The following is a 26052-nucleotide window of genomic DNA, read 5'->3' as shown; positions in this document are numbered from 1 at the left end:
TATATAGTCGCCATCTAAATGTTTTGTTTGCTTCTAGTATATATAGAACAAAAAGCTCTGATAAAAAGATAAGAGAATTTTACACCCAAAAACAAAGATAAGAGAAAAAGAAAATCAAGAACAGAACGAAAAGAGTTCAAAATCATCAAGGGAGAAAACTTTGATGACGGAAGAAAGTAACAAGAATCTTCAACGAGGGGTTGTCATAAAAGTTCTATAAATATATTAAACAGATATTAGTAAATTATTTTTATGGTATCTCAAAATCAAAAACGCATGTTTGATATATTTTTATCTTCTATTTAGTTGTTTTTATAAATGCTATAAGTAAGTGTATAATCCATAAATAACATGCTTAAATAAAATTCAGTCAAAAGAAAAATCTTAAGTAAAATATAACAGAAAAATTCAGAAAATCATTATGTCAAAAAAAAACAACAAGAAAATCACAAGGGTACTATGGTAAGTTAAGTAAAAAATAAGAATATCCTTTTTATCTAAGACGACGTATCTCTCTCAAAAACTTATTTTCATTGTAGAACTTCACATTCTATTAATTTATCACCTCTCTCTCTCTCTATCTCTCTTGCATGCGTTAGTACTTCCCATGGCAACCGAGCAAGAATTCACACGTGCATCACGCGTCTCACGCGCCTCAAGCAGCATAGGATATTACTCAGACGAAGACTACACGACGGACGAAGAGGAGAACGAAGAAGAAGAGATGGAAGAACTTGAGGAAGCGGAGGAGGAAGAAGAAGAGACACATGTGGGGGGCACGTGCGGAATAAGAAGAAGAAACGGGTCATCGAGTAGCTATAATAAATGGATGGTGTTGGGTCGAATACTTGACCCGAGATCCAAATTGGTTCAAGAATGGAACAAAGTCTTTCTCCTTGTGTGCGCGACGGGCCTTTTCGTAGACCCACTTTTTCTCTACACCATATCGGTGAACGATGCATGTATGTGTCTCCTTGTCGATGGTTGGCTCGCTCTCTCCATCACTGCCGTGCGCTCCATGACCGATCTTTTGCACTTATGGAACATTTGGATTCAGTTCAAGATTGCTCGCCGGTGGCCTTACCCCGGCGGAGATAGCGACGGCGATACTAATAAAGGAGATGAGACACGTCTCCGTACGAGTAGAAGAGTTGCTCCGCCTTACGTTAAGAAGAAAGGGACGTTCTTCTTCGATCTCTTCGTCATTTTACCATTACCTCAGGTTAGTTAACCAATATTTTTATTTACCTACAACGATATATTATTATTTTCTTCGTTTCTACGACATATTAATCTCATCATCGTATGTAATTACTTAATATGCAGTAATAATCATAATCAAGTAGTTGTACTCTGAGGCACTTTTGTTATGTATACGTTAGTCAATGACTCAAGGCAGATGTTTAATTTTATATAGACACTTCAGTCGCTGCAAATGCAAAGTCTACTATACATAGTGACTAACATATAACAATACTTCTACATTAACTAAGTAAGAGAGATTTCTTGTGAGTTAATAATTGAGACAGTTACCAACTTTTGTTTAAAGGCACAAACATAGGAATCAAATCTAGAACTCAAATAAAATTGACTAATTTAGGGAAAAAAACTTGTATTATATGGTCTGAAACTGACTAATCTAGGAAAAAAACTTGGATAATTAATTATATGGTCTGAAAGAATTCAAACTCAGTCTAAACTAATCATGTTCGTGTGTGGACCAAATTAAATAATACATATTCGTTTTCATCCTATCTTTTCGTTTGGTACATTTTTTGTTTTTTTGGTTTAAATAATTTACTTATAAATTATTTTGAAAATGAGAGCAGGTGGTGTTGTGGGTGGTCATACCTTCTCTTCTAAAGAGAGGCTCGGTGACTTTAGTGGTGTCAGTTTTGCTTGTAACATTCCTCTTCCAATATCTACCGAAGATCTATCACTCCGTTCGCCATCTCCGTCAAAACGCTACTTTATCAGGTTACATTTTCGGCACCGTCTGGTGGGGAATCGCACTCAACATGATCGCTTATTTCGTCGCTGCTCATGTAAGTTTTTTTGATAAAACATGAACTATTACTTACTAAAATGGCAACAATTAAGATACAAAATTCAACTATAGTTTAACTAATCCTAAGTCAATCTGCATTGTCAAAAAATATTTTCCATCTAAATATTGTGAGCAGTTGTTAATAAATCTAACTATATACTTTGTATTCACTTTGTTCATCAATAGATTACAAGTTCAGTCATGTAATAATGCATGTTTGCGAAATTTTGTTTTGCATATGTTTGTGTGTGTGTGTGTGTTTGTGGGTAGATTCTGTAAAGTGAATTACTAATAAGATATGGGAAATAATTAATTTTCAGGTGCCAGGTAATTTTATGTTATATGGTTTTGGTTGTGAGATTATTTAAGATGTTACCTATAATATTTTCACATGGACCTTTTCCATTGCTGTGGGAGTCTTCTAAATATATCAGAAAATGCCAAAATAAGAAAAGATTTGTTAGGAAGAAGGTATGATTCTCTGAATCACACAAGTCGCAATCAAATTATTTAATGAATTAGACACAAGTTGCATTGGTTTTTACGTAGGATTAACTAATAAATTATGCAATCATTAGCTTTTTTTTTCCAAATACATATTCACGTTTTCACTTTTAGAGTTTTAGTTGTCCGGTTGTCCCTCAATGACTCATCAGCACCTTTTAGCTAACATCGTATGAAAATTTCTTAGTTTTCCTAAATCAATCATAAACCGTATAAATTGTTTAATAATCAACTAAAATCCGCAAGAAAAGCTATTAGTTCGTCAATTAACAATAGTAATCACTCATATATATGTCTAAACTACAGGCAGCAGGAGCATGTTGGTACTTGCTAGGGGTCCAAAGATCAGCGAAATGTCTTACAGAACAATGTGAAAGCACAATGGGATGCGACCTAAGAATGTTGTCATGTAAGGAACCAGTGTACTATGGCACGACCGAGATGGTCCTTGACAGGGCTAGACTGGCTTGGGCACAAAACAACCAAGCACGATCCATTTGCTTAGATATCAACACTAACTACACTTATGGTGCTTATAAATGGACCATTCAACTTGTGAGCAATGAAAGCCGGTTGGAGAAAATTCTTTTCCCTATATTTTGGGGTCTCATGACTCTCAGGTATTTCACAGTTCACATATTCCACTTACATAACCCTTTCCTTATGTATGTATATAGAACTACCAATACTGAATATATAAGAAACATTCAATTGATTTTTTGATCGATATAATTAATCAGCACATTTGGGAATTTGGAGAGCACAACAGAGTGGTCTGAAGTTGTCTTCAATATAATAGTTCTAACAAGTGGTCTTCTTCTCGTTACCATGTTGATCGGTAACATAAAGGTAATGGCAGTAGCTTGTTTTCTTACCATTTATTTTAAAATATCATTACTTAAGAAATTAGAGTTTGTCTCCAATATATAAATGTAGGTGTTTCTGCATGCAACAACTTCAAAGAAGCAAGCAATGCACCTGAAAATGAGGAACATAGAGTGGTGGATGAAGAAGAGACAATTACCATTAGGGTATAGGCAACGAGTCCGCAACTATGAGCGGCAGAGATGGGCTGCTATGCGCGGTGTAGACGAGTGTGAGATGGTTCAAAACCTTCCAGAAGGTCTTAGAAGAGACATCAAGTACCATCTTTGTTTAGACTTAGTCCGGCAGGTCAGATTGGCCATTACAATTAATCAATAATTTAAGAGAAAAAATAATATATATATATATATATATAGAGAGAGATAGATAATTGATGTCGATGAGTATTTGCATTCTTCTAGGTTCCATTGTTTCAGCATATGGATGATTTGGTACTCGAGAATATATGCGATCGTGTGAAGTCACTTATTTTCACCAAAGGAGAAACCGTAAGTAACTTTAACCCATTTTAAGGATTACAACATCTCCAAAACAAACTCTATAACTTCATATATATAATGTTTTGCTCTCGAAAAAGAAATTTTAAAACTTCAGTTTTGGAGAGAGAACTTTCACTACCCAAAACTTCAAATTTGAAATTTTATATTTTATTTACATTTTGGTCCTTACAATTAATTATACATCATATTTACGATTCTTAAGTATTTTTTTTGTTTACTTCTTTCTAATCTTTTAAAAAAATTTATCTCATAATTATTTCAGATTTATTTTATAAATTCAAGTTTTACACATAAAATTAAATTAAAAATTAAAAATAAAATTTATATTATTTTAAAACTAGAATTAGACAACAAAAATATTACAAAAGAAACTTAATAATAAAACTTTGTGAAAAGGTACATGAAGACAAAAAAAATTTACAGACATTTAAATATTACAACAACACTAATAGTCTGGTAAATTTGCTCCGGAACTTCCAAAATTTCTAAAATATTATCCAAACAAATTTTGTGTACCCGAAGATGAAGCATTACATAAATAATTTTAAGGAGTAATGTAGTATTTTCTTGTGTTATATGTAAATATATTGTATTTCTATTTATAATTTTATATTCTAGTGTAAGATTTTATTAATTAGTATTGTTGTATTATGCTTTATATATGTTATAGTTATTTATAAAAGTTTTATGGATCTACATTAATTATGACAAATAGAGTAAATTACAAATAATTTTGAAGTTGAGTTTGAAGTTTTACTTTTGGAGAATAACACTTTAGAACCTCAAATATAGAACTTTGCAAACTCTAAAATAAAAAATCTTTTTGGAGATGCTCTATGTGCTCAATGTCGTGAAGCCCATCTATATAGTTAGGAAAACAATGCACAGATATATGTGACTCTTCGTAGCAATTGTAGCATGATACCAACATAAAATCCCAATATTATTATTAGAAGGAAAACAAATGCAAAAAAAAAAATGCTGAATCGTTTAAGTTTTTACCCCCAAAAATTATCCAGCTGTTGGTAACGTGGGATCCAAGAAATCTCTCAACGATGAACTCAAAGTAAAAATGTTTGGAAGTGCAGATCCAAAAAGAAGGAGATGCAGTTCAGAGAATGTTGTTCGTAGTGAGAGGCCATCTTCAGAGTAGTCAGTTACTAAGAGATGGCGTCAGAAGCTGTTGCATGTTAGGTCCGGGTAATTTTAGTGGTGACGAGCTTCTCTCGTGGTGTCTCCGACGACCCTTCGTGGAGAGGCTACCGCCGTCTACGTCAACGCTCGTGACGCTCGAGACAACCGAAGCGTTTGGACTGGACGCTGAAGATGTTAAGTACGTGACTCAACATTTCCGTTACACTTTTGTCAACGAGAAAGTCAAACGTAGTGCCCGCTATTATTCTCCTGGGTGGCGAACTTGGGCCGCGGTTGCGGTTCAGCTTGCTTGGAGGAGGTACGTCTCATTTCTTGAAATATATGAATTTCCCTTTTTCAACTTTATAACATCTGAAATGTTTTCTTTTCAACTTTGGAGTTTTAGGATTTGGGAAGAAACATAGTCAATTAAGAATAAATAAATAGCTTAAAAACAATATTACAAATTCAAAAACCTTTCTGACTTTTTGGGTTTAAACTGGAATTAGGTGTGAATTGGTTTACATATGTTCTTGTTAATGTGATAGGTACAAGCATAGGTTAACGTTGACGTCACTGTCGTTTATAAGGCCGAGGAGACCATTGTCGAGATGTGCATCACTTGGAGAAGATAAACTGAGGCTCTACACAGCAATCTTAACCTCTCCTAAACCCAACCCTGACGATTTCGATGATTATTAGTTAATACTTATTTAAATTACATCGATCTACAATTATTATACTATCATATAAAATGATAATATTTTTAGTATATATCTTGACGTTCAGCGTATTATATTATTTTAGTTGATAGCATTTAGTCCAATATAAAATAGATGATATATAGACTGTAACCTTTACTGTTTAAAATGAGAAACCATTTTTAAAAAATAAGACTAACTTGTTTCCAAGAAAATGATGGGGCTGCACACCGATGATCTCTTTACCGAGTGGGCCTATTAGAAAATGTTAATAGCTTAGATCGCCGGTTCAGCTCTGTACCGTACCGTGATGTGGACTAACCGGTGAAAAAGAGAGTTAGCTGAAAGATTCGCTGACCTGTCATAGATTCATGTGGGACGTGTCACCCAACACTTCCTTGCTTTCAAAGCAATTAACAAATTCTCCAAAGGACAGAAACCTAAAACTTTACAGCTTTTGCCACCAAACGACCTAAAATAATTTAATTTATTATATTAAATAACAGAGAACAATTAGCTAAAGACACTTGTTGCCGCCTTTGTCTCTTCACCTCTAGCCTGTAATATCATTTCTCCTCCAATATTTCATTGTTTCTCTGAACGTTCTCGCATTTTCTTGGGGAAACATTTCTAATCATTTTGACTTGTTTGTTGAAGAGACGACGGGAACTTTCTCTTCCTCCGATGGCGCCGCGTCTTTTATCCTGTTTCGGCGTCAAAGGATCTTCAACTTCCACCACCGGAAAAGGCATCTCAGGACATAACGCTGCCGTCGTGGCTGCGGATGTTCCCGCCGGTGACGGACCTGTTCTCGTTCAGCTCTTCTCGTCTCAAGGATGTAAGACTTCTCCTGAGGCCGAGATGCTTGTGTCGCGTCTTGGCCGTGGAGATTTCGACGGTCAGATCCGTAGTGAAGGTGGATCTGGTTCTCCGGCGATGATTCTTGTTTTCCACGTTGATTATTGGGATTACATGGGGTGGAAGGATCGGTATGGATCGAGCCAATGGACGGTGAGGCAAAAGGCCTACATCGAGGCGTTGAATCAAGATACGATGTTTACTCCGCAGTTTGTGGTTCAAGGTCGCGTCCAGTTCCTTGGCAATGAGGAAGAGACTCTGCTCAAGTCCATCGTCGAAGCGCCTAGGTTTCCTTCTCCGGCGTTTCAGGTGACTACTTACATAACATTGCCATGTTGATTAATCTATAAGTTGAAGCATCATTAGAATAAGTAAATTTAGATGTTAGAATCCTCGATTATTATTATAAATGTTTATGGAATAAATCTCACATTTTATACTATATTAAATACACTTCTATGGAGTTTTTCTTTAAGATGTTCATGGAGAAATTTTGATTATGTTAATGGTTTCGGATCAATGTGTGTTTGAAGCATAACATAAGTCTATGTATTAAAAGCATTAGATCTTTGTGCGTTTAAGATACATGTTCTTATTGCATCTCTCTTACCGTAAATATAAATTTGATTGAAGCTAAGTTAAAATATATATATATATATTTGATTGTGATCAAAGTTTCTTATTAGGTTTTTGGAGAAAAGTTTCGACTCACCATAGAGAAGAGAAGTAGTTGAACACTATTGTATATATGAAGTAAAAACATAATTTGTTATAAGATCTACACACTAACCTTTTAGATGTGCTTTTAACTACATTGCAATCAAGGTCAGTGAAATTGTTATTGGTTTCTCTTATATACCAGGCTACATTCCAAAGGCCAACTTCAGAAACCCTTCAAGTGTCTCTAACAGGAGCTTTGAGGATGAAAGTGGACTCGACCGGGATCGATATAATGGTGGCGCTATACGAGAACGGACTAGTGACTGATTGCCCTCGAGGAGAGAACTCGGGAAGAGTCTTGGCCAATGACTACGTTGTAAGAAAGCTAGAAAAGTTATGCACAGTAAAAGATTTAGCGGCCAAGAAAACGATCTCGGAAACGGCTCATTTCACGGTATGGGATGGGTTCAACAGTGCTAAATGTGGAGTCGCTGTTTTTCTTCAGAACGCATCTCTTCAAATTTTTGGTACGCAGAGTTTTCAATTGCCTGATGAGATTTGACAAAAAATAAACAAAAGTTCTGAATCTATTACATTTGCCATTTTGAGTTCATTCATATTTGGTTTATTAAATCATATGACCTTTTAAAATGCTGACAAGTGATGAACATAGTGTTTCCGATATGTCTTAGTTCGATGCTCTCAACGAAACATATTAGTTTTGATGCAAATTAATAAACTCGAAAGATCAGATTTGAGTCATTTGTCCATGACATTAATTGTTATCCTACTACTTCGTGTTGCTTTACTACTCGGACTCAGTGGCGGATGTACATGTACGTGCTGCCCTATAAAATAATTTCAATTCATGCAGCTTATAAACGTTCAAACGTCTTCCACCCACAAAACTTTCTCACGCATTTGTGTCGTGCCAATTGATCTTTTTGTTTTGTTTTTTTTTTTAAATCTTTTTGGGGGTCTTTTGGTTCCTTCTTGCTAGTTTCTAGCAGACTGGGATGCAAAATGTTTGTATCAGATTGCTCATTACATTGTTAATGAAATTCACATATTTATAAAAAAAAACAGTATTTTTGGGATGCAAAAGAAGAGAACCAATCTAAATTATTATGCATAGAATCACGTCTACTACTCTATTAAAACTGAAGTACAAAATAATAATTGTCTAACTTTAAGTGATTTTTACATATTTTTTCATTCATTTTTAAACTAATTCTAACCACTTAATTTATTATTTTTTCTAAATAATTTGAATTCATTTATTACAGAATTACAAAACATAACTATTATATATTTTACATTTTTTTTTTCAATTTTCTAAACTACTTCATTGATTGCAATTACCATAATACATCGACATAATTTATTTTACGTGTTAACCATAATAATTTCACAAGTTTTGAATGAAGTTACTCCATTTCATGACAAGAATTTAAACCGGTTAACAAAAAAAATTTTATTTGTTTACATACTTAGTTAGACAAGGATATTCAAAGTACAAATCAGTTTTTCGGGTACTGATTTTTTTGGATTTTAAATTAAACTCCTTTCGAATATAATAAAATTTCCAGATGGGTTTGGAATCAGTTTCTTACAGGTCCATGTAGGTTCATAGGAACCTAGTATTAGACAAATAATCTATATGTTTAAAAAAGTTACTAAACAATTCATAAAAAATGAAAACCAACACCGCGCGGATCAAGCTCTAGTATATAATTAATACGAGAACATAATGCTACTTAACACATTATTTATTTATTTTTATAATATAAATAAAAATGACTTAAAACTTATAAATAAATACGTAAATATCAATATCCATTCATAGAATATAATGATACTTAATGCAATTATTTATTTATTTATCATAAATATAAATGATATAATTACTTAAAAATCGTAAACAACAAAAACAAATATTTAAAAATTATTATTATTTAATTATTTGTAAATATTTATGTCAATGCATGAAAACGGGAAAATCACCTAGTTTTAAGTATTTTAGAGATTTTAGTAGTTTTTATACCAATTTTTGGTTCTTTAGAATATTTATAGCTAGTTTAGATAGTTTGACTAGTCTTTATAAGATTGTTTGAATAGTTTTTATATTTTAGATATTTTGATCAATTTCATAGTTTCATTCCATACCTCTGAATGATCTAAGATATTGTGTATAAACAGATCAGAACCAAATCTGAGAGTAATCAAACCGAATTCGGCAATAATATTTCATGCACCCAAAATATGAAAAACCAGATTCAAATCAGAACAGCAAGCATATTCCACACTTTGGATGCTAGATTGGTTTAGTCTATATTGTATATGAACATAAAACCAAATCGAACGTCAATAGTTGTTTTTAGTTTACAAATGTTTTGTTGATTTTTATATGAAAATCTTGATTTAAAATAAATTTAGAGTACTTTTTTAGTTAAAAGCAAACTATACATATAATATATATGAAAACCATGATGAATCATATGATACTATAGTTGGTAAATAATATAATGTAGTAGTATAAAAGGATAAGATGATATAGTGACTTGGTGAAATGTAGCTACATTTGTGCGTGAGCTTTTTTTTTGTGTTTAGTGTTTACTAAGCCACACACAAAGTTCAATTTATGAACTAGTGGTGACGATTTTTTAATACATAACTATTTGATAATATTCCCAATATAATATACATCTAAAGTTTGATATTATTGTGAATACCAGGTGTTTTATATTCATTTGTGGATACAATAATATTTTATCCGTTTTGGAAAGATCAATGTTTGCAAAAAAATTGTGACAAAATACAATTTTTATACATTTTATTAGATAATAATTTCAAATTGTAAATTTCAAAAGAATTAGTTGTGTTTATAGTATTTCTATTGGTTTTAAATTATGAAAAATAACTAATCACAAAATACTATATATAAAACATCAAAACATACATATTTTTGTAACATAATTACTAATAAAATTGAGAAAGAAGGAAATGCAAGTAATGATGTAATGAAGTTTGAAAATCTTTAAAAAGAACAAGATAATAAAAGATTTTTTTTGAAAATCTTAGTTTATATAGTAGTCCTAGGTGGAAAACAAAAACTCTTTATATTTGGATTTAATTTCGTACTGGAAACTAAATGGGAGATGGTAGCTGATTAACGATTTGACATATAAAGAGACTTGTAAAACTGATAATTTATTATGATAAGCAGAGCCGGCCCTTGCTAGAAGCCAATGAAGCATGAGCTTGCGGTTTTTATATTATTAAGTAAAATATCGGCCGCCATATTATACAAAAGTAACTTTAGTCCAGTGATTAAACGCCTCTATCTTCTGTTAGAGGTGAGGAGTTCAAACCTTAGTAGCCACATTATTATTTTTGGCTTGTAGCTTCACCAAAACAAGGACCGGCTCTGATGATAAGACTTGCATAATTGATAGTTGTAAACTTTTAAGAGAATAATTTTGAAACAATATATCTTGTTAGACCATGTACAATGGTTTCAACACCCTCTCCATATTCAACACCATCTTTTTCTCTTTTTAACATTCCACATTATCTTTTCTCTCTTCCACCTCATTTATTCAACACCCACTTCATTCTAAACCTTTACAATAGTTTGTTTAAAAAAATTCAACACCCTACTCCATAACTTTTAATTTATATTTTTGTTATTACAACATAATAAATACATATTTATAATTTTATCATAATTAGCCTAAAAACTAAAACAACATAATATTTAATAATATTTATTTGAAATTATTATACTTAACTTGCTCCAGTATGCTTGGTTTTTCTGGTTCTTACCAACAATGATGTATGTTTCATATTTAATCTATCCACTAAGTATAACCAAATTTTGATCGGTGGTCCATTTAGGGCTTCTACGGCGAGCTTGAACTGATTCATCTGTATTTGCCTCGGGAATGGGTTCGCTAGCACCGCTCATGCCACCAAAAACTATTTGGATAGAAAATTCGGGAAATTCAATTGCTCTCAGAACATTTTCATCACCCGTTGGAGTAGAAGAAAGTGGAGGTGTTTGAGAAAAATATTGCATCATTGATCCGTAATTTGGAGGATAATTCGGAACAGATGATGGCATGAAAAAATTTGGTAGGAAACCATAATTTAGTATATTTTGGAGTTGGTTTGAAGTTTGGTTTTGAAATTGATCATTGTTGGGATTTTGGAAGTTAAACAGAAAATTAGAAGAGTTTTGGGTATTGAAATGATTATTATTGGGATCCATTTAACAAAAAAATAAGTTTAAAATATTAAAATAATTGATTATAATGAAAAATGATGTTTTTTTTCTGTATCCAAACGAAATGAGAGTAATTTCTATTAATAGATAAAAAAATTTGAATTTTGATATAATTTTATTTTTAAGTAGTTTTACATAATAGAATATATATATATATTATAATGACATTTACATTTCTAATATCAATAGTTTAAAAATAATTATCTTTCTTTTTTTTTTTTTTTTGGTCAAAAAAATAATTATCTTTCTTAACAGATTTTTTTGTGCAATGTGCGGATTACCTAGTTCAAGTAAATGGTTAACCAGATTCTTTTAGCTGGATTTATCAAAATTGCAATACGGTTTGAGGACCGACGCTAAAACAAATTACAGCATCACGATCTTTTCAATGAGTAAAGATACGATAAATCAAGAAAATTAAAGAAAGTAAAGATACGATAACAAATATTATTTTGCAAATGGCCATGACAGTAGAGTTGGGTACTGTTAAGGCAACTTAGTTTACGATTGAAATATAATTAAACAATAATCACCAGCACCTCACATATATACAAAAGTAATAATAATATTAACATTATTCATCATTTAAATATATTTTTTTGGGGCGGGGAGGGGGGGGGGGTATTCAGTGGTTTAGGACAGTAATCGTATTCATAGGCTTAATTAACTAAACAGCTGTGTTAGAAGAATCAACCCATGTGGTATGTCTATGATTATTATATTGAAACCTGTTCTACATATACATAATTCTTTCTATTATTAGTCAGTCGATAATTACCAATATAAATGGATTCTTAAAAGGATTTGGTTGTATTATACTCATAAAAAGTGTCAATTTGATACATTTAGATTAATATAACTGTATAATAGACTAATATATCATTATTAAATGTATGCTTAATTAAATAAAAATCTATTACATATTCAAAAAGGTAAAAGTATATTTGATGTATAAAATTATATTGAAAATGTAGAAAGACACTTTTTGAAAAGAAAAAACTAGAGGGACACTGTTTGTGAAAGAAAATGGAGTATATTTTTTTATGTAATGACCACTCTGTGTATTGAAGCTTATAATATGAATGACTGTGATAAGGTATTTATAGCCTATTAGCCATACTGATATACGGTTCACAAGCTTGATAAAGTGATATTAGCAGCATCTGAATAAGACTACGCAAATTATAAAGTTATTTACAATTTACAAATGCATACTAGTAGATTTGAATTCTGACTATGATAAAATGACAATATTAGTAAACCACTAAAATTGGATTGTTTTTAATCGCGTTTTAACGAGTTTTTTATAGTCACTAATGAATATGCAAGTTCAATCGAATGTGAATATATACGAATGTATTGAAGAGGTACGGGTATAGGCACACTCAAGGCCGGTGCAGGCCGTTCGCTGTTAGAGTCTATAGAGGTGAGTCATAGCTCTTGTCTCGGTTAGTTTAGACTTTAGAGGAGTGGCTTTACATACTGTTACGTCAATATCATCGGTCACGTTTTTTTTTTTTGGTCAAAAAAAAAAAACGTTTAGCAGCATGTTTTACTACTAAACTTTGACGACTTTTTAATATAGCCTTTAAAATATATGCACTGTCATATGATTTTTTTCGTTCTTTTTATTCCTTCGATGACAAAAATTAAGAAAAGCTTTGTCCCTATATGCTTCCAACGTGCATTAATAATGTGTTGGAAAATACTACTATTATTGTGTAAAAAAAAAACTACTAGTATTGTATATCCAACTCATGTTAATTAGTTTTTTTGTTTGTTATCAGAGCACATAGATTGTAAGGTGAGAATAATATAAAAATAACTATAAAATATTGACTGGATATTTCAAAATTAATTTTTTATTAAATTTAATTTCTTGAATTTGAAATATCTTATTAGTTTTCTACTATCATTCTTAATTATATTATGTTTTGAGATATCCCATTATATCTTTGCAAATGGAAATAAAATTCTTTTTACTAGTTTAAGTAATCACACAAACTTTTGAAAGAAAAAACTAAGGAGAAATTATGTTTTTTTCAATATCTAAAAGAACACTAGTTATATAGTTACTTTATTTTTTGACCAAAAAACAAGTTACATTTATTTAATACTATTTTATTAGTGGTTACGAACTTACGATTTTAGTTTTCATCTTGTCTCTCATTTTAATTTATCCCAAATCTATTGATTACACTTCATCGCATATTCATTATTTTCTAAGGTAAAAAAAAAGAATTTAAACTTTATTTGAAAACAAGATTAAATAACAAACACAGTGTTGGTCCACTGGTTTTGTGGAAATAAAGATTAAGCAACCGACTCTTATATCTGGTCATTGGAAAATTAGTCCGGCTTTAAGATCCAAATTACCTTGCGATCTACAAATAAAAAGTAAACAAGATTAAATAATTATCTGTTATAAAAGTTGAATATTTTGATTGAGATTTAATATTTATACAAACGAAAAGTTTGTACTTCAATTATTTATAATATAAAATTTTAGTCATTTCAATTTTCATTATGGCACTTGTCACATTAATAACAATAATTTAGGTCAAAAATTTATTGATAACTTTTGATATATCGTTTTCCTCTTATATGTACATCCAATTGAAAGCTATATGCCTCTCTGCGTATGAAACAACAGAGCTATTTTCGTTCCTCGTAATAATACTGTCTACGAGCATGTGCATATGCTTTCCATTATACTAGTTACTAGGCACGATTTCTACAATAATTAAGACTAGCAAAGCATATTATATACAGCAAAGTAACATCCTAGTTAGTTATTAAATTCAACTAAATAATTATCTATCCCTAAAAAGATTATTGTATGTAAGATTCTCTAATAGAATAATTAATCAGATGTTAAAAAAAAAATTATCGTATTTGTATTTATGTTAAATTTCGGGGAGATGGTGTTTTACAGATGGTTCTTGGAAGGAGAATGAAATCTTTTCTGGGCAAGGTTGGCTGAGTACTTTAGAAGGTTTTGATGGGCTGTTGGGAGCAAGGAATGTCCGGGCTTGTTTATCTCCTCTACATGCGGAGATAGAAGCACTATTATGAGCAATGGAATGCATGAGAAACTTACGCCAATTTCAGGTTACGTTTGCAACGGATTGTTCTCAGTTGGTGAAGATGATTTCGAAACCAGAGGAATGGCCAGCATTTACAAGTTATTTGGAAGATATTAAATCCCTGAAAGAAGGTTTCACACGTTCGGAGATCATCTATGTATCAAGAACGCAAAATTCAAGAGCGGATAGCCTAGCACGCAGTGTTAGGAAACAACCGTCGTTTGTCGTTCACATGGATCCATATCTACAGGAGTGGTTCACAGAGTCAGTATGAGTCTGTTGTTGATGACAAAAAAAAAAGTTAAAACCTTTTTACCAAACTAGTAAAAAATCTGAAAACAAAATTATAAATAATTTCTTAAAATTTCATGAACTGGTCACACCAGCTTATATCAATTATCGACTTCATTTACTTTACTCTGATTACTATTTTATTTTGAATCTAACTTTTTATTATTTTTATGTATTAATTAAAATCCCGTAATCATAATTTTTTAACTAAAATAAATAGTCGAATGATGTTTTGATTAGTGGAGTAATAAATGGTACGAATTAAATATACGATCGTCATAAAAGGAAAAAAGGGTGAGAAAAAATGTTTTCAGCAAATCTTGAAAAACAAAACGAAATTAAAAGAAAACATTAAATTGAATTAAAAATCGTTGCGGTGCGTCTTCTCCCTCCTCGCTCTTTGGCAGTAGTACAATAAACATTAAAACAGCTTTCTCTCTCCTCTCTCCCATTACTCCGATCTGACTCTCTCTCTCATTGGCCGAGCCTGTTTGATTCTCGGAAACCCTAATTCCTCTAAACTTCGAAGCGCTCAAAGCCAGAGCAAAGTCAAATCTCGCAAACTGTTGAGAAGATGCTGCTATGATTAAAATGATGGTGATGAACGGACGAAACGACGTCGTAGACGAAGATAACGACGATTGTTTCTACGAGTCTCTCGACCGCGTTCTCTCTTCCTGCTCTTGCTCAACTTCCAACTCAGACTACGACTCCGACAACCCCAACACCTCCGATCCGATCCACGATCCGACTCCGACTCCGTTTCCTCTCCCCTCCGGCTTCGAGCTGTGGAAATCGGAGCCCGAATCTGTTACCGAGAGACGAATCAGGCTCTTACGCGGTTTGGGACTCAGCGACGAGCCGGATCTCCGCTTTAAGAGCCGTAGAAAAGGAATCTGCAGCTCTCATTTCGCCAGATCGGTTTCATCAGACGTCTCGTTCTCGAATCATCGCGGCCAATGCGAGAATGTCGATTCTGGTAAGCTTCGACAGTACACCGGATCTGTAAATAAGCTTAATGATCATCATAAGCCGCGTAACGATGGTAACAATGTGCCTTTTGGTTTCATAAGCAAAGAACCGATAGAAACAGACATTGTAGAGAAGCAGAGGTTGAATGGCAGAGATGTGCAAATGTGCACCATTAGGAATCTTGATAACGGCAAAGAGTTTGTGGTGAACGAAGTCAGAGAGGACGGAGTGTTGGAGAAGTTGAAGGAGGTAGGCACTGATCGTCAACTGACTCTGGAGGAGTTTGAGATGTGTGTTGGGACATCTCCCATCGTTCTCGAGCTGATGAGGAGGCAGAATGTTGAAGATGTTGGTAAAGACTCTGTGGATGTGAGTACTAGTGTAAGTGGAGGAAGCAGAGTAACTAAGCATAGACGGAGAGGGAGCTGGCTAAAGAGTATCAAGAACGTTGCTAGTAGTGTGGCAGGGTACAAAGAGAGACGAAGCACCGATGATAGAGATTCACTGTCCGAGCGAGGAGGTCAGAGGTTTAGCTCTGCAACTGATGATAGCAGAGACTTGTCCTTTCACGACCCTGAGAGAGTTAAGGTTAGGCAGTATGGAAAGTCATGTAAAGAACTCACTGCACTTTTCAAGAGCCAAGAGATTCAAGCTCATAAAGGGTCCATTTGGAGCATTAAGTTCAGTTTGGATGGAAGGTATCTTGCCACTGCTGGAGAGGATTGTGTTATTCAGATTTGGAAAGTTGTTGAATCGGAAAGAAAGGGGGAGCTATTGTCGATGGATAAACAGCAAGACGATGTAAGCATAAATTTGTTCCTTTTGGCAAATGGATCTCCAGAACCAGCTTCAATGTCTCCAATGAGAAGAGGAAGAACTTCTTTTAGCAGAAAATCAGTGAGCTTGGACAATGTTTTGGTTCCGGAAACAGTCTTTGGTCTTTCAGAGAAACCTGTGTGTTCGTTTGTTGGGCATTTGGATGATGTACTTGATCTTTCGTGGTCAAAATCTCAGGTTGGTAGCATTTTGTTTTGTTATTCCCAACCATTATTCTTTTGGGATGCAAATTTGTGTATGCATAGTTTGTTTAACGTGCTAGTTCTAAGTATACGCCTTCTGATTTATTATGTGAGAATCTGCTTCTTTCAGCTATTCTTCTTCAATCAGATGCATTAATACTCAAGACTTTGTACTTGCATTGTTTTTTTTTTCAGAACCTGCTTTCCTCTTCTATGGACAAGACTGTTCGTCTATGGGATTTATCTAGCAAGTCATGTTTGAAAGTCTTTTCGCATAGTGACTACGGTGAGTGAATATACTTACCCTCTTCTTCCCCATCAGTGACCCTGATTTACTTTGCTACTCTCTAGGAAACTAAGCATACAACGCAAAGGAGAATAAATTAGCCGCTTAATTGTTAACTCTAGTTTTGAAAGATTAGTTTGTCAAAATATTTGTGATATGAATTTTTTTTCTCAACCGGCTCTTCCATTTCACTTCAACATAGGAAGAAAGATAACAATCTATATACGTTGGTTATGTTACATAAGTTTTTCTCTCATCTGGTTTTTGTTTCCTGTTCACACAGTGACTTGCATCCAGTTTAATCCTGTGGATGACAATTACTTCATCAGTGGCTCGTTGGATGCAAAAGTTCGCATATGGAGCATTCCAGATCATCAAGTTGTTGACTGGAATGATCTTCATGAGATGGTCACAGCTGCCTGCTATACACCGGATGGTCAGGTACACCATTGAATTATTTCTATGTAACGAGTGAGTTTAAGTTAAATTAAAACCACAAAGTACCTTAATGAAGCTCTTTTGGTTTGTAAAGGGTGCATTGGTTGGTTCATACAAGGGGACTTGTTGCTTATACAATACACAAGGTATATAAACTCATTAACCATAACTCTTTCTTAGAAGTCTTCAACGTCTTTTCGATCTTAATTTTTTTTTGTTGGTTATTTAGATAACAAATTGCAGCAGAGAAAGGAAATCAATCTTAAGAACAGGAAAAAGAAATCCAATCACAAGAAAATCACTGGTTTTCAGGTAAAGCTTAAAACAACAAGCTGTTCTGTTCTTTTGATTTATACCTTCCTAATGTCGGATGCTCTTACTATTCCCATGAACCAGTTTGTGGCGGGAAGTTCATCGGAAGTACTTGTCACATCTGCAGATTCACGTACACGTGTTGTTGACGGTGTTGACCTTGTTCACAAGTTTAAAGGTAAACAAACACTAAGCTAGAAAACTTTCTTCTTCGTTCTTACTCGGAGGTGGATAAGCTCAAAGTTCTCGTTTTGGTCTTAAAACGAAGCTAAGCGTTTAGCAAATTTTGGATTTGCAGGATTTCGCAACACAAACAGCCAAATCTCAGCCTCACTTACATCAAACGGGAAGTTTCTAGTCTCAGCAAGCGAAGACTCTAATGTATATGTATGGAACTACGACTCAGACTCTCGTGCCGGAAGAAGCAAACGTGTCACAGTCACAAACTCGTACGAACACTTTTACTGTCGAGACGTCTCTGTGGCCGTACCTTGGCCTGGCAAAATCAGTAACAACAACAACAGCCCTGACGAGTCACCTATCACAGCCAATAACCCTCCAACACCTGTCAACGATCCAATCAATAACAAGACCGTCACTAACGGTATCATTTCGAGCGCCACAAACCGATACTTCTTCGATAGAATCTCGGCGACATGGCCAGAGGAAAAACTTTTGCTGGCTGCAAAGAACCGAGCTAGAACTAGCCCTCGCGTGAGCGTGGACATGTCTAATGGACCGGTTAACAGAAAACCGAGTGCTTCGGCTTGGTCTATGGTGATTGTGACTGGCGGTTTACGAGGCGAGATCAGAACATTTCAGAATTTTGGATTACCGGTTCGTCTGTGAAGGCAAGGAAAAAGTTTTTCATATCAGCAAGCCTAAGGCAAAGTGAAATTTTTTTTACTTAGTAAAAACACCTTCTCTAGTCAATAGTGTATAGATTGAGAGAAGGTTGGTTCTTCCAATAACTCTCTCTTTTCTCACCATCCTTTTATTTTTTTAACATTTGTTCTCTAAAATTCATATCTCTAGCAAATATATATATATAATTATTTTAAAAGAAAATTCATATACCAGTGTTTGCGTTGTATGTATTTGAATCAGGAATAGAAATGGGCGTATGGCAATTCACACTTTGTATTTGCTAATAGGCTTATCTATACATACATGTAAATAATTTTGAGTGAAAGTATTTGTTTTTCATTTCATCATTTCAATGAACAAGTTTGTCCTCAGAGAGCAGATTGTCCATAACAAATTTTAGCATATTTTTGTTTCATAGCTCTTCTCCCATACACAGAGATGGGAGACCCATGAAACTTATAAGTAAAGGGTATGTACTTAGAGGAAATCTAATTCTCGTATTCTCATTGGCTGTAAGAATATGACGTGGCTGAAACTTCATCTATATGTCCTCGGAAAACATCCTGTGGGGACCACCTTTCACATGTCCCAACTCGTTTAGTAAGTGAATCTATATAAAGGCACACAAGCACACACATTTATACAAACATTACATTTACTCTTTAACCTAACGTGACAATGGCCCTTCAAGCTGCTTCTTTGGTCTCCTCTGCTTTCTCTGTCCGAAAAGACGTAATAATTCGTTTCTTTTACTTTTACTAATCATCTCCTTAACTATGTTCTGTCTCTCATAGACTAATTAATATATTTTGGTTGCAGGGAAAATCAAATGCTTCATCATCATTCAAAGAGTCTAGTCTTTTTGGTGCATCACTTTCAGACCAAATTAAATCTGATTTTGTCTCTTTCTCCTTGAGATGCAAGGTACATTTAAACATAATCTCATTAGTTTTAAAATTCCTCTCTCGTTAGATACAATGAAGGATAAGAATGCTCGCAGAGGGAACAAAGCTTGAGGACCACAGGAGCAAGGATTCGAGCTCAAACAATCGTTACTTCAACCCCATCCGTCACAAGATCTACCTTCGACCGCAAGAAAACCCTTAGAAAAGGAAACGTGGTCGTCACTGGAGCTTCATCAGGGCTAGGTTTAGCAACGGCAAAGGCATTAGCCGAGACAGGTAAATGGCACGTGATAATGGCGTGCAGAGACTTCCTCAAGGCCGAGAGAGCGGCTAAATCCGCGGGGATGCCTAAGGACAGCTACACCGTAATGCATTTGGACTTAGCATCGTTGGACAGCGTGAGGCAGTTCGTTGATAACTTCAGGCGAGCCGAGATGCCTCTCGATGTGTTGGTCTGCAACGCCGCTATTTATCAGCCAACGGCTAACAAACCGACTTTCACTGCTGAAGGGTTTGAACTTAGCGTTGGGACGAACCATTTAGGGCACTTTCTTCTCTCAAGATTATTGATTGATGACTTGAAGAACTCTGATTATCCATCAAAACGTCTCATCATTGTTGGATCAATAACTGGTACTCTCTCCATTTTTTCGTCATATACGTTTTAAGATTATGTACATGTAAATAGAACATTTATTTTTTACATTTCTAAACAAAAACATCAATAATGTATGATTTTACCTAATCACAATTCGGCCAATAGAAAAACTAAATACATAATATTAAATTTTATATAACATAGAAGAATTAATAAATTTTACAATGAAAACTTCATATAATTTAGAATAAAATAGTTTTCTAAAACATTAAAATATTAAAAATGGAGGGAGTATTAGCCAGTGATTTATGTACGGACTGGACTACTTAATCTAAACCCTAGATTCAAGTTCCTAGCCGTTTTGTTTCTTCTTGAACAGGAAACACTAATACATTGGCTGGTAACGTACCTCCTAAGGCGAATCTTGGCGATTTAAGGGGACTAGCTAGTGGATTAAACGGGCTAAACAGCTCGGCGATGATAGATGGAGGAGATTTCAATGGTGCAAAGGCTTACAAAGACAGTAAAGTATGCAACATGTTGACGATGCAAGAGTTTCATAGGCGTTTTCATGAAGAAACTGGCATCACTTTCGCTTCCCTCTACCCTGGTTGTATCGCTACTACAGGTTTGTTCAGAGAGCATATTCCTCTCTTCCGTTCACTCTTCCCTCTTTTCCAGAAATACATCACCAAAGGTTACGTCTCCGAGGCTGAGGCTGGCAAAAGACTTGCTCAGGTATCAAAAGTTTATATATTGCTTGTCACGCAAGAAACTTTCTTTCACATTATTGAAGTGTTAGTGTAGTCAAGTCAACCAATGTATTTATTTGTTGAAGGTGGTAGGTGATCCGAACTTGACGAAGTCTGGAGTGTACTGGAGCTGGAACAAGACCTCGGCTTCATTCGAGAATCAGTTGTCTCAAGAAGCCAGCGATGTTGAGAAGGCTCGTAGGGTTTGGGAAGTTAGCGAGAAGCTCGTGGGCTCGGCCTAAAACTTGATTTGAGTCTACTCCTGTCTTTGAGGCTTAGTCACCAAGAGAAACAAACAAAAGAGGAAAAATCGATGATCGAATAAACCTTGACCAACTTTGAGTTTGTGTTGTGTGTGTTGGCTAATTCTATTTTGTTGACAAACCAAATAAATCCGTTTTTAAAAATAAATTTGATAAATAACAATTGATTTAAGATGTTCGATATTTAAGAACCCCTAGTTGATTCGTCAAAAAAAAAACCCTAATTGATCATTTTCTTTATTTAGGAGTCCCAAATGCATATTTCAAGTCATATCTTTAAATTTGATCATATATCTAAATTGGACTGAGAAAATCTTGGATTTAACATTGAGACTAATTTATGTTTCCGTTGAATCAAGTCTGCTTATTCTTCTATCTCCAATATTCAAGAGTTTCTTTATTCACAATAAGACATGCATATATGGATGGTTGGTTTGTTTAGATTCTGGTTATATAACATACAGAGTCAAATATGACTTTAAACCGTAGCAACAAATCACAGAGTAGAGAAGTCTTTGTTAAACGCAAAACAACATGATGGACTACTGCAAAAAAAAAAAAAAACTTAACATTTGCAAGAAATTGAAAGAGTTTGAAGAAGTATATAAAAACGTATAGACAGCATATCTTTTCGTGTTCAACGTACTTACCTAACTTAGCAAGAACAAAAAAAAACACAGCAAAAAGGATAGCCTGTCAGACTGCCGTGCAACCACCCCGGCAAGGATAGAATCGAGCCGAGTAACGATCCTCTACAGCACCGAACACATCCTACGATGGTCGCAGCCGTTAATCACGCTCTAATCGCACGGCCATGTACCATCAACCAGGGTTAAGGGCTTGTCTCTTTAAGATCAAGAACACAGAGGTACGGCCTATAGAACGGGTCCTGTTCAAGTAAGGTCGTGACCATCATCGCTCGTTCAGCCTAACATATACTACGAGTTTCTTCGCCAATGCAGCGATGTGGGATGCTAATCCAGATCAAAAACAATACTTTTGTAAGACCATAGATGGGTGAAGGCCCATTTAGGTATTTAGGTATTTAACGCCTATCTATATGTGTCAAAACTCAAAGTTACACAAGATAGTCCTAATTAATTAACAAATTTTGTAAAAATCATGTGGTTTAGCAAAAGTATAGTAACATAGTTGAAGCATGAGAACAAAACAAAACACAACAAGAATTTTCATATTAATAAAAAGGTAGTGAAAGATTTGTTTGCATTGTTCACCAATTCATTAACTTATGCACTAACCAACCTCTGAGCAAAGAACATTTAAGGAACATATACATAAAAAAAGCTTAGCTACACCATATAAAAATCAAGGCAAGTAAAGGAGAAATTTGAATGTTTGATATCCAAGTGAGAAATTGTGATATATAAACTCTCAACTTTTTAAACTATTGTAAGTTTTCAATGACCTCAAACTCGGTTCACTAAAATCTTTTGTCACTCAAATCACAAGCAAATCACTTCAATATTATCCGCTGTCTTAGAGAATCTTTCAGCTGAGACTGTCAAAAGCTTGTTAAGAGACATGTTTTCACCTCTGCTCTTCAGCTTTTCTTCATACCGGTGCTTGATCCTGCTATCAAGCTTGTACCCAAGAAACGCAGGGAAAGCCAAAAGCTCCTCCACTTCACGACCCATGTACTCTATCAAATACTCCAGTTTCTCCTCTAAGGAAGTATGACTATACTGCAGGACTTGAGGATGCTTTGTGCTCATAGCTAGAATGTCTTCAAGCGAAAGACCGTAACTCAAGTACAGCCCAATCACCCTCTGCATATTGTCAGAGCTAGTTCTGGTCACAGCCCCCATCGCAAACGCCAGCTCCCTTGTTCTATGCTTGTATCCAATCTTCACTAGAAACCCTAGTTTATGCGAGAGGTTGTCTTCTGATAGAGCTAGAAACAACGGCGCTTTACTCAAGAACTTGAACATGCCGGGGGAATCAAAGCCAGACTCTTTCAGAAACTCTATCCTCGGCCTCAGTTTCCTCTCTTTACTAGTGCTGATCACGTTAGGGAACACATGAACAATCTTAAACACTTGCTCGCTCGTCAAGCCAGCAAAAGACTTGAGGAACTCAACGTGGCTGGTCATATGGTCAACGCTGTAACTCAGTATAGCAGGTAGTCTACGTAGCACGGTTCCAGTGGCGAAGTCATCTTCCCCGCTGAGATTCCTAATGAACTCAACCCTAGGAATCAACTGAGTATCCAAGTCACTGTTGAGGATAACTGGCCGCCTCGCAATGATACCGATTCCACCAAAAGGTTCCAAGTAACTAATCAATCTCTCAATGTCTTCAACTGATTTCTGATACATGAGTTTATTCAGGTACACTTTGCTCAACACGTAAGAGATCTTTTCTTTAGGTATCCCATGGTGGATAAGCAGCCTCACCTTCTGGTTGAAACTAAGCAAGAAAGAAGTGTCTGACGCAGCGAGTATGCGTTCCACTAGCTCAGGGTCAAGCCTTCCTTCGAGCTCATCAACCAAGAAGGTAATAACGAGATCTAACTCTTCTGAGGTTAATAAAGAAGGGCACTTTGCAATCAAACCTTGAAGCGCGAAGCCGTCGAGTTTCAGAGACTGAAGAGAAGCGACACGAGCACTGATCTTATCCAAAGGCGTCGACTTTACATCTGGGTTCTTCGCCAGAATCATCTCCGTTTCTTCCTCTTTAAACCCAATATCTCGGAAAAGCGAAAACAGAGACCCTGGAAAAGAAGAAGGTGAGACTTATAAGACGCACACCAAGTGTTCGCGAATATGCTTCAGAGGGAGAAACGCATATGAAGTACGAAAATTAACTTACCTATTTGAGTTTCCCCATCAATCGTACAAGTAAGGCAGTTACATCGGTGAATATGAGCGGTCTCCCGACGTTGTAAGCAGCAGACAAACAACGGCCGTAGCTCAGGCTTAAATGTAGAAGCAGGGAAGCTTACATGGGAAAAGAGAGATGTAACAGGGGGGAAACGAAGCCGGAGACTAATGGGAGGTGAGAAGAGGGAAACAGAGCAAGAGACGAGGGATAAGATGACCATGGCGATATCCAAAAACGGTGGTTTCTGATTTGGGATTCACATCCACATTCAACGGTCGTATTGGATTCCAGCTTGGTTTTGATTGAAGCTTTGACATCCACTTTTGTAATTAATATAGGGCCTTGGTGAGAAATTAATAGTATTGGGCTTGGGACAACAAGTCCAAAATGATTAGCTTAAGTTATCAGTTTATCACCGCTAAATTGTTTTTTTTTTTTAAATCTGCCTTAAATTGTTTTTAGTTTATGATCTTTACCCGGAAAAAAATGAAATAGGTGCAGAAAAATGAACTATATAAGGATTTTTATCAGCAAGATTTTATTGATTAAAAGAAAATTACTTACATAGGTTACTAACTAACCAATGATACAGAATACAAAGGAGATAAAAATTTGATTTACAAATTTATTCATTCTACAGTTTTTTTTATAAGTCTATGAACACCCTTCTTCTGCTCATAATTTTTTCCGTCAAAATAATTTTTATTAATACTAAAACAGCAAACTGAGTCTATGAAGTTATTTATAAAGATTTGGCAGACAAATACGCCACAGAAAACTCATATTTCGGCTGATAGGTCAAATATTTGTTTGTTACCATTTTGATGGGGCATCTCTCATAAACCAGCTCCAGTTTGAATAGTTGACTTTTAAAGTACGCTAGTCAAAGAATTCTGAAGCAAAGTTGAACAATAGAAAAACCTTCTTAGAAAAAAATATTTTGTTGTCAAGAGAAAAATATTTTAATGAAACATGGGAAAATCAACAGTTAAATATGGAAGACCCACCAACATTTTTTCTTTCTTCTATTAATACAGTGTGTAGGAAATTTCGTTAACGTGGATGAGTTAATGCCGAGTAGTGAACAAAATTCCATAGTCAAGTCTTCCAAAAAGTCAAATTTTATACAATTCCGTAGTCAGGTCAAAATTTACACAATTTACACAGCGTTACGGTAAAATCAGTGTTTTTAAAGCAGACCAACATGGCAATTAGACCAAATTCAACTATGAACTAAATATATGATTCGGACTAAACTCAGATTTATCCGTTTAATCATGCGACATAAATATCTAATTCTCATTATGAGCAATTCGGTTTATTTGACACCGATAAACCGATCCCAAAAAATTAGTCAATTGATCTCGTCCATTCCAATTCAGATTATTAAAAACCCCATTAAAACAGTCAGAAGCTCAAAACTGGACAAAATAAGTAAATTTATTCAGATTCAATAAATGTCTTTAAACTTTAAATGTATTCACATTTAATTTTTCAAATTTTCGTTAAAATTGACTAATCTTATAATTTAATAAAACTAAAACTATAGTTTATATTTTCAAAATTATGAGAAACTACAATATTTATTAAGTTTTGCTACCGTCATTATATAATTTTGTTATCTTCAATGTTTATTATATATATTTTATTTTATTTAAAATAAATTGTGTCATATTAAACGTTATTTTTATTAAATTAATGTTTATATTTACAATGATTATATGTTGTATATATATATATTCGTATTCTAATTATAAATTTAATATTTATTATATTAAAAAAAATAAAAAAAATTTGTAAGATGAGACGATACTGAACTATGGACTGGGGAAATTGTTCGGTTTGGTT

At 34.4% G+C, this 26052-nt stretch overlaps 5 protein-coding genes and 1 non-coding gene across 7 annotated transcripts; 4 read left to right on the top strand and 2 right to left on the bottom strand.

The window, feature by feature from the left end:
* Positions 1-509: 509 nt before the first annotated feature.
* Positions 510-5886, top strand: LOC103844883 (cyclic nucleotide-gated ion channel 4). Its single transcript, XM_009121708.3, has 8 exons — positions 510-1222; positions 1830-2045; positions 2858-3171; positions 3292-3400; positions 3488-3724; positions 3838-3924; positions 5025-5389; positions 5619-5886. Exons 1-8 carry the CDS (start codon positions 608-610, stop codon positions 5770-5772), a joined length of 2097 nt encoding a protein of 698 aa, XP_009119956.1. The 5' UTR covers positions 510-607; the 3' UTR covers positions 5773-5886.
* A 253-nt stretch (positions 5887-6139) lies between these two features.
* Positions 6140-10388, top strand: LOC103844884. 2 transcript variants are annotated; one of them, XM_009121711.3, is made up of 3 exons: positions 6140-6331; positions 6429-6938; positions 7492-7851. In XM_009121711.3, the coding sequence occupies exons 2-3, from the start codon at positions 6456-6458 to the stop codon at positions 7849-7851; spliced, it is 843 nt and encodes a 280-aa protein (XP_009119959.1). In that variant the 5' UTR covers positions 6140-6331; positions 6429-6455. The 2 variants fall into 2 exon arrangements, with proteins under 2 accessions (XP_009119959.1, XP_033138395.1); XM_033282504.1 differs by lacking the exon at positions 6140-6331 and having other exon boundaries at positions 6456-6938; positions 7492-10388.
* Positions 10389-12251: 1863 nt separating this feature from the next.
* LOC103844882 (WD repeat-containing protein 44) lies at positions 12252-19050 on the top strand. Its single transcript, XM_009121707.3, has 7 exons — positions 12252-16937; positions 17138-17228; positions 17512-17669; positions 17761-17812; positions 17896-17978; positions 18063-18156; positions 18277-19050. The coding sequence occupies exons 1-7, from the start codon at positions 15534-15536 to the stop codon at positions 18825-18827; spliced, it is 2433 nt and encodes an 810-aa protein (XP_009119955.1). The 5' UTR covers positions 12252-15533; the 3' UTR covers positions 18828-19050.
* A 219-nt stretch (positions 19051-19269) lies between these two features.
* On the top strand, positions 19270-21556 carry LOC103844881 (protochlorophyllide reductase A, chloroplastic). The gene is made up of 5 exons (XM_009121706.3): positions 19270-19577; positions 19665-19769; positions 19846-20383; positions 20728-21086; positions 21187-21556. Exons 1-5 carry the CDS (start codon positions 19524-19526, stop codon positions 21340-21342), a joined length of 1212 nt encoding a protein of 403 aa, XP_009119954.1. The 5' UTR covers positions 19270-19523; the 3' UTR covers positions 21343-21556.
* Positions 21557-22053: 497 nt separating this feature from the next.
* LOC117129474 lies at positions 22054-22270 on the bottom strand. Its single transcript, XR_004453120.1, has one exon. It is a non-coding gene; the product is annotated as a small nucleolar RNA U3 (small nucleolar RNA).
* Positions 22271-22564: 294 nt separating this feature from the next.
* On the bottom strand, positions 22565-25459 carry LOC103844880 (transcription termination factor MTERF8, chloroplastic). Its single transcript, XM_009121705.3, has 2 exons — positions 24193-25459; positions 22565-24094 (listed from the first exon to the last, which is right to left on the bottom strand). The coding sequence occupies exons 1-2, from the start codon at positions 24422-24424 to the stop codon at positions 22827-22829; spliced, it is 1500 nt and encodes a 499-aa protein (XP_009119953.1). The 5' UTR covers positions 24425-25459; the 3' UTR covers positions 22565-22826.
* Positions 25460-26052: the final 593 nt, after the last annotated feature.

Source organism: Brassica rapa, chromosome A10 (genome assembly GCF_000309985.2).
Source record: "Brassica rapa cultivar Chiifu-401-42 chromosome A10, CAAS_Brap_v3.01, whole genome shotgun sequence".
Taxonomy (NCBI): domain Eukaryota; kingdom Viridiplantae; phylum Streptophyta; class Magnoliopsida; order Brassicales; family Brassicaceae; genus Brassica; species Brassica rapa.
Note: the sequence above shows the minus strand (reverse complement) of the source record. Positions and strands in the feature narration are given on the sequence as shown.

What these genes read in the sequence shown, in the direction of transcription:
- LOC103844882 (XM_009121707.3), top strand. Translation starts at nt 15,534, where the DNA reads ATGATTAAAATGATGGTGATGAACGGACGAAACGACGTCGTAGACGAA. An exon ending in CTTTTCGCATAGTGACTACG is followed by an intron (nt 17,229 to 17,511) that starts GTGAGTGAATAT and finishes CTGTTCACACAG; the next exon opens with TGACTTGCATCCAGTTTAAT. An exon ending in AGAAAATCACTGGTTTTCAG is followed by an intron (nt 17,979 to 18,062) that starts GTAAAGCTTAAA and finishes CCCATGAACCAG; the next exon opens with TTTGTGGCGGGAAGTTCATC.
- LOC103844880 (XM_009121705.3), bottom strand. Translation starts at nt 24,424, where the DNA reads ATGGTCATCTTATCCCTCGTCTCTTGCTCTGTTTCCCTCTTCTCACCT. An exon ending in TGATGGGGAAACTCAAATAG is followed by an intron (nt 24,095 to 24,192) that starts GTAAGTTAATTT and finishes CTTCTTTTCCAG; the next exon opens with GGTCTCTGTTTTCGCTTTTC.
- LOC103844881 (XM_009121706.3), top strand. Translation starts at nt 19,524, where the DNA reads ATGGCCCTTCAAGCTGCTTCTTTGGTCTCCTCTGCTTTCTCTGTCCGA. An exon ending in CTTTCTCCTTGAGATGCAAG is followed by an intron (nt 19,770 to 19,845) that starts GTACATTTAAAC and finishes GAATGCTCGCAG; the next exon opens with AGGGAACAAAGCTTGAGGAC. An exon ending in CTGGCAAAAGACTTGCTCAG is followed by an intron (nt 21,087 to 21,186) that starts GTATCAAAAGTT and finishes TATTTGTTGAAG; the next exon opens with GTGGTAGGTGATCCGAACTT.
- LOC103844883 (XM_009121708.3), top strand. Translation starts at nt 608, where the DNA reads ATGGCAACCGAGCAAGAATTCACACGTGCATCACGCGTCTCACGCGCC. An exon ending in TGTTGATCGGTAACATAAAG is followed by an intron (nt 3,401 to 3,487) that starts GTAATGGCAGTA and finishes ATATAAATGTAG; the next exon opens with GTGTTTCTGCATGCAACAAC. An exon ending in TTTTCACCAAAGGAGAAACC is followed by an intron (nt 3,925 to 5,024) that starts GTAAGTAACTTT and finishes TTGGAAGTGCAG; the next exon opens with ATCCAAAAAGAAGGAGATGC.
- LOC103844884 (XM_033282504.1), top strand. Translation starts at nt 6,456, where the DNA reads ATGGCGCCGCGTCTTTTATCCTGTTTCGGCGTCAAAGGATCTTCAACT. An exon ending in TTCCTTCTCCGGCGTTTCAG is followed by an intron (nt 6,939 to 7,491) that starts GTGACTACTTAC and finishes CTTATATACCAG; the next exon opens with GCTACATTCCAAAGGCCAAC.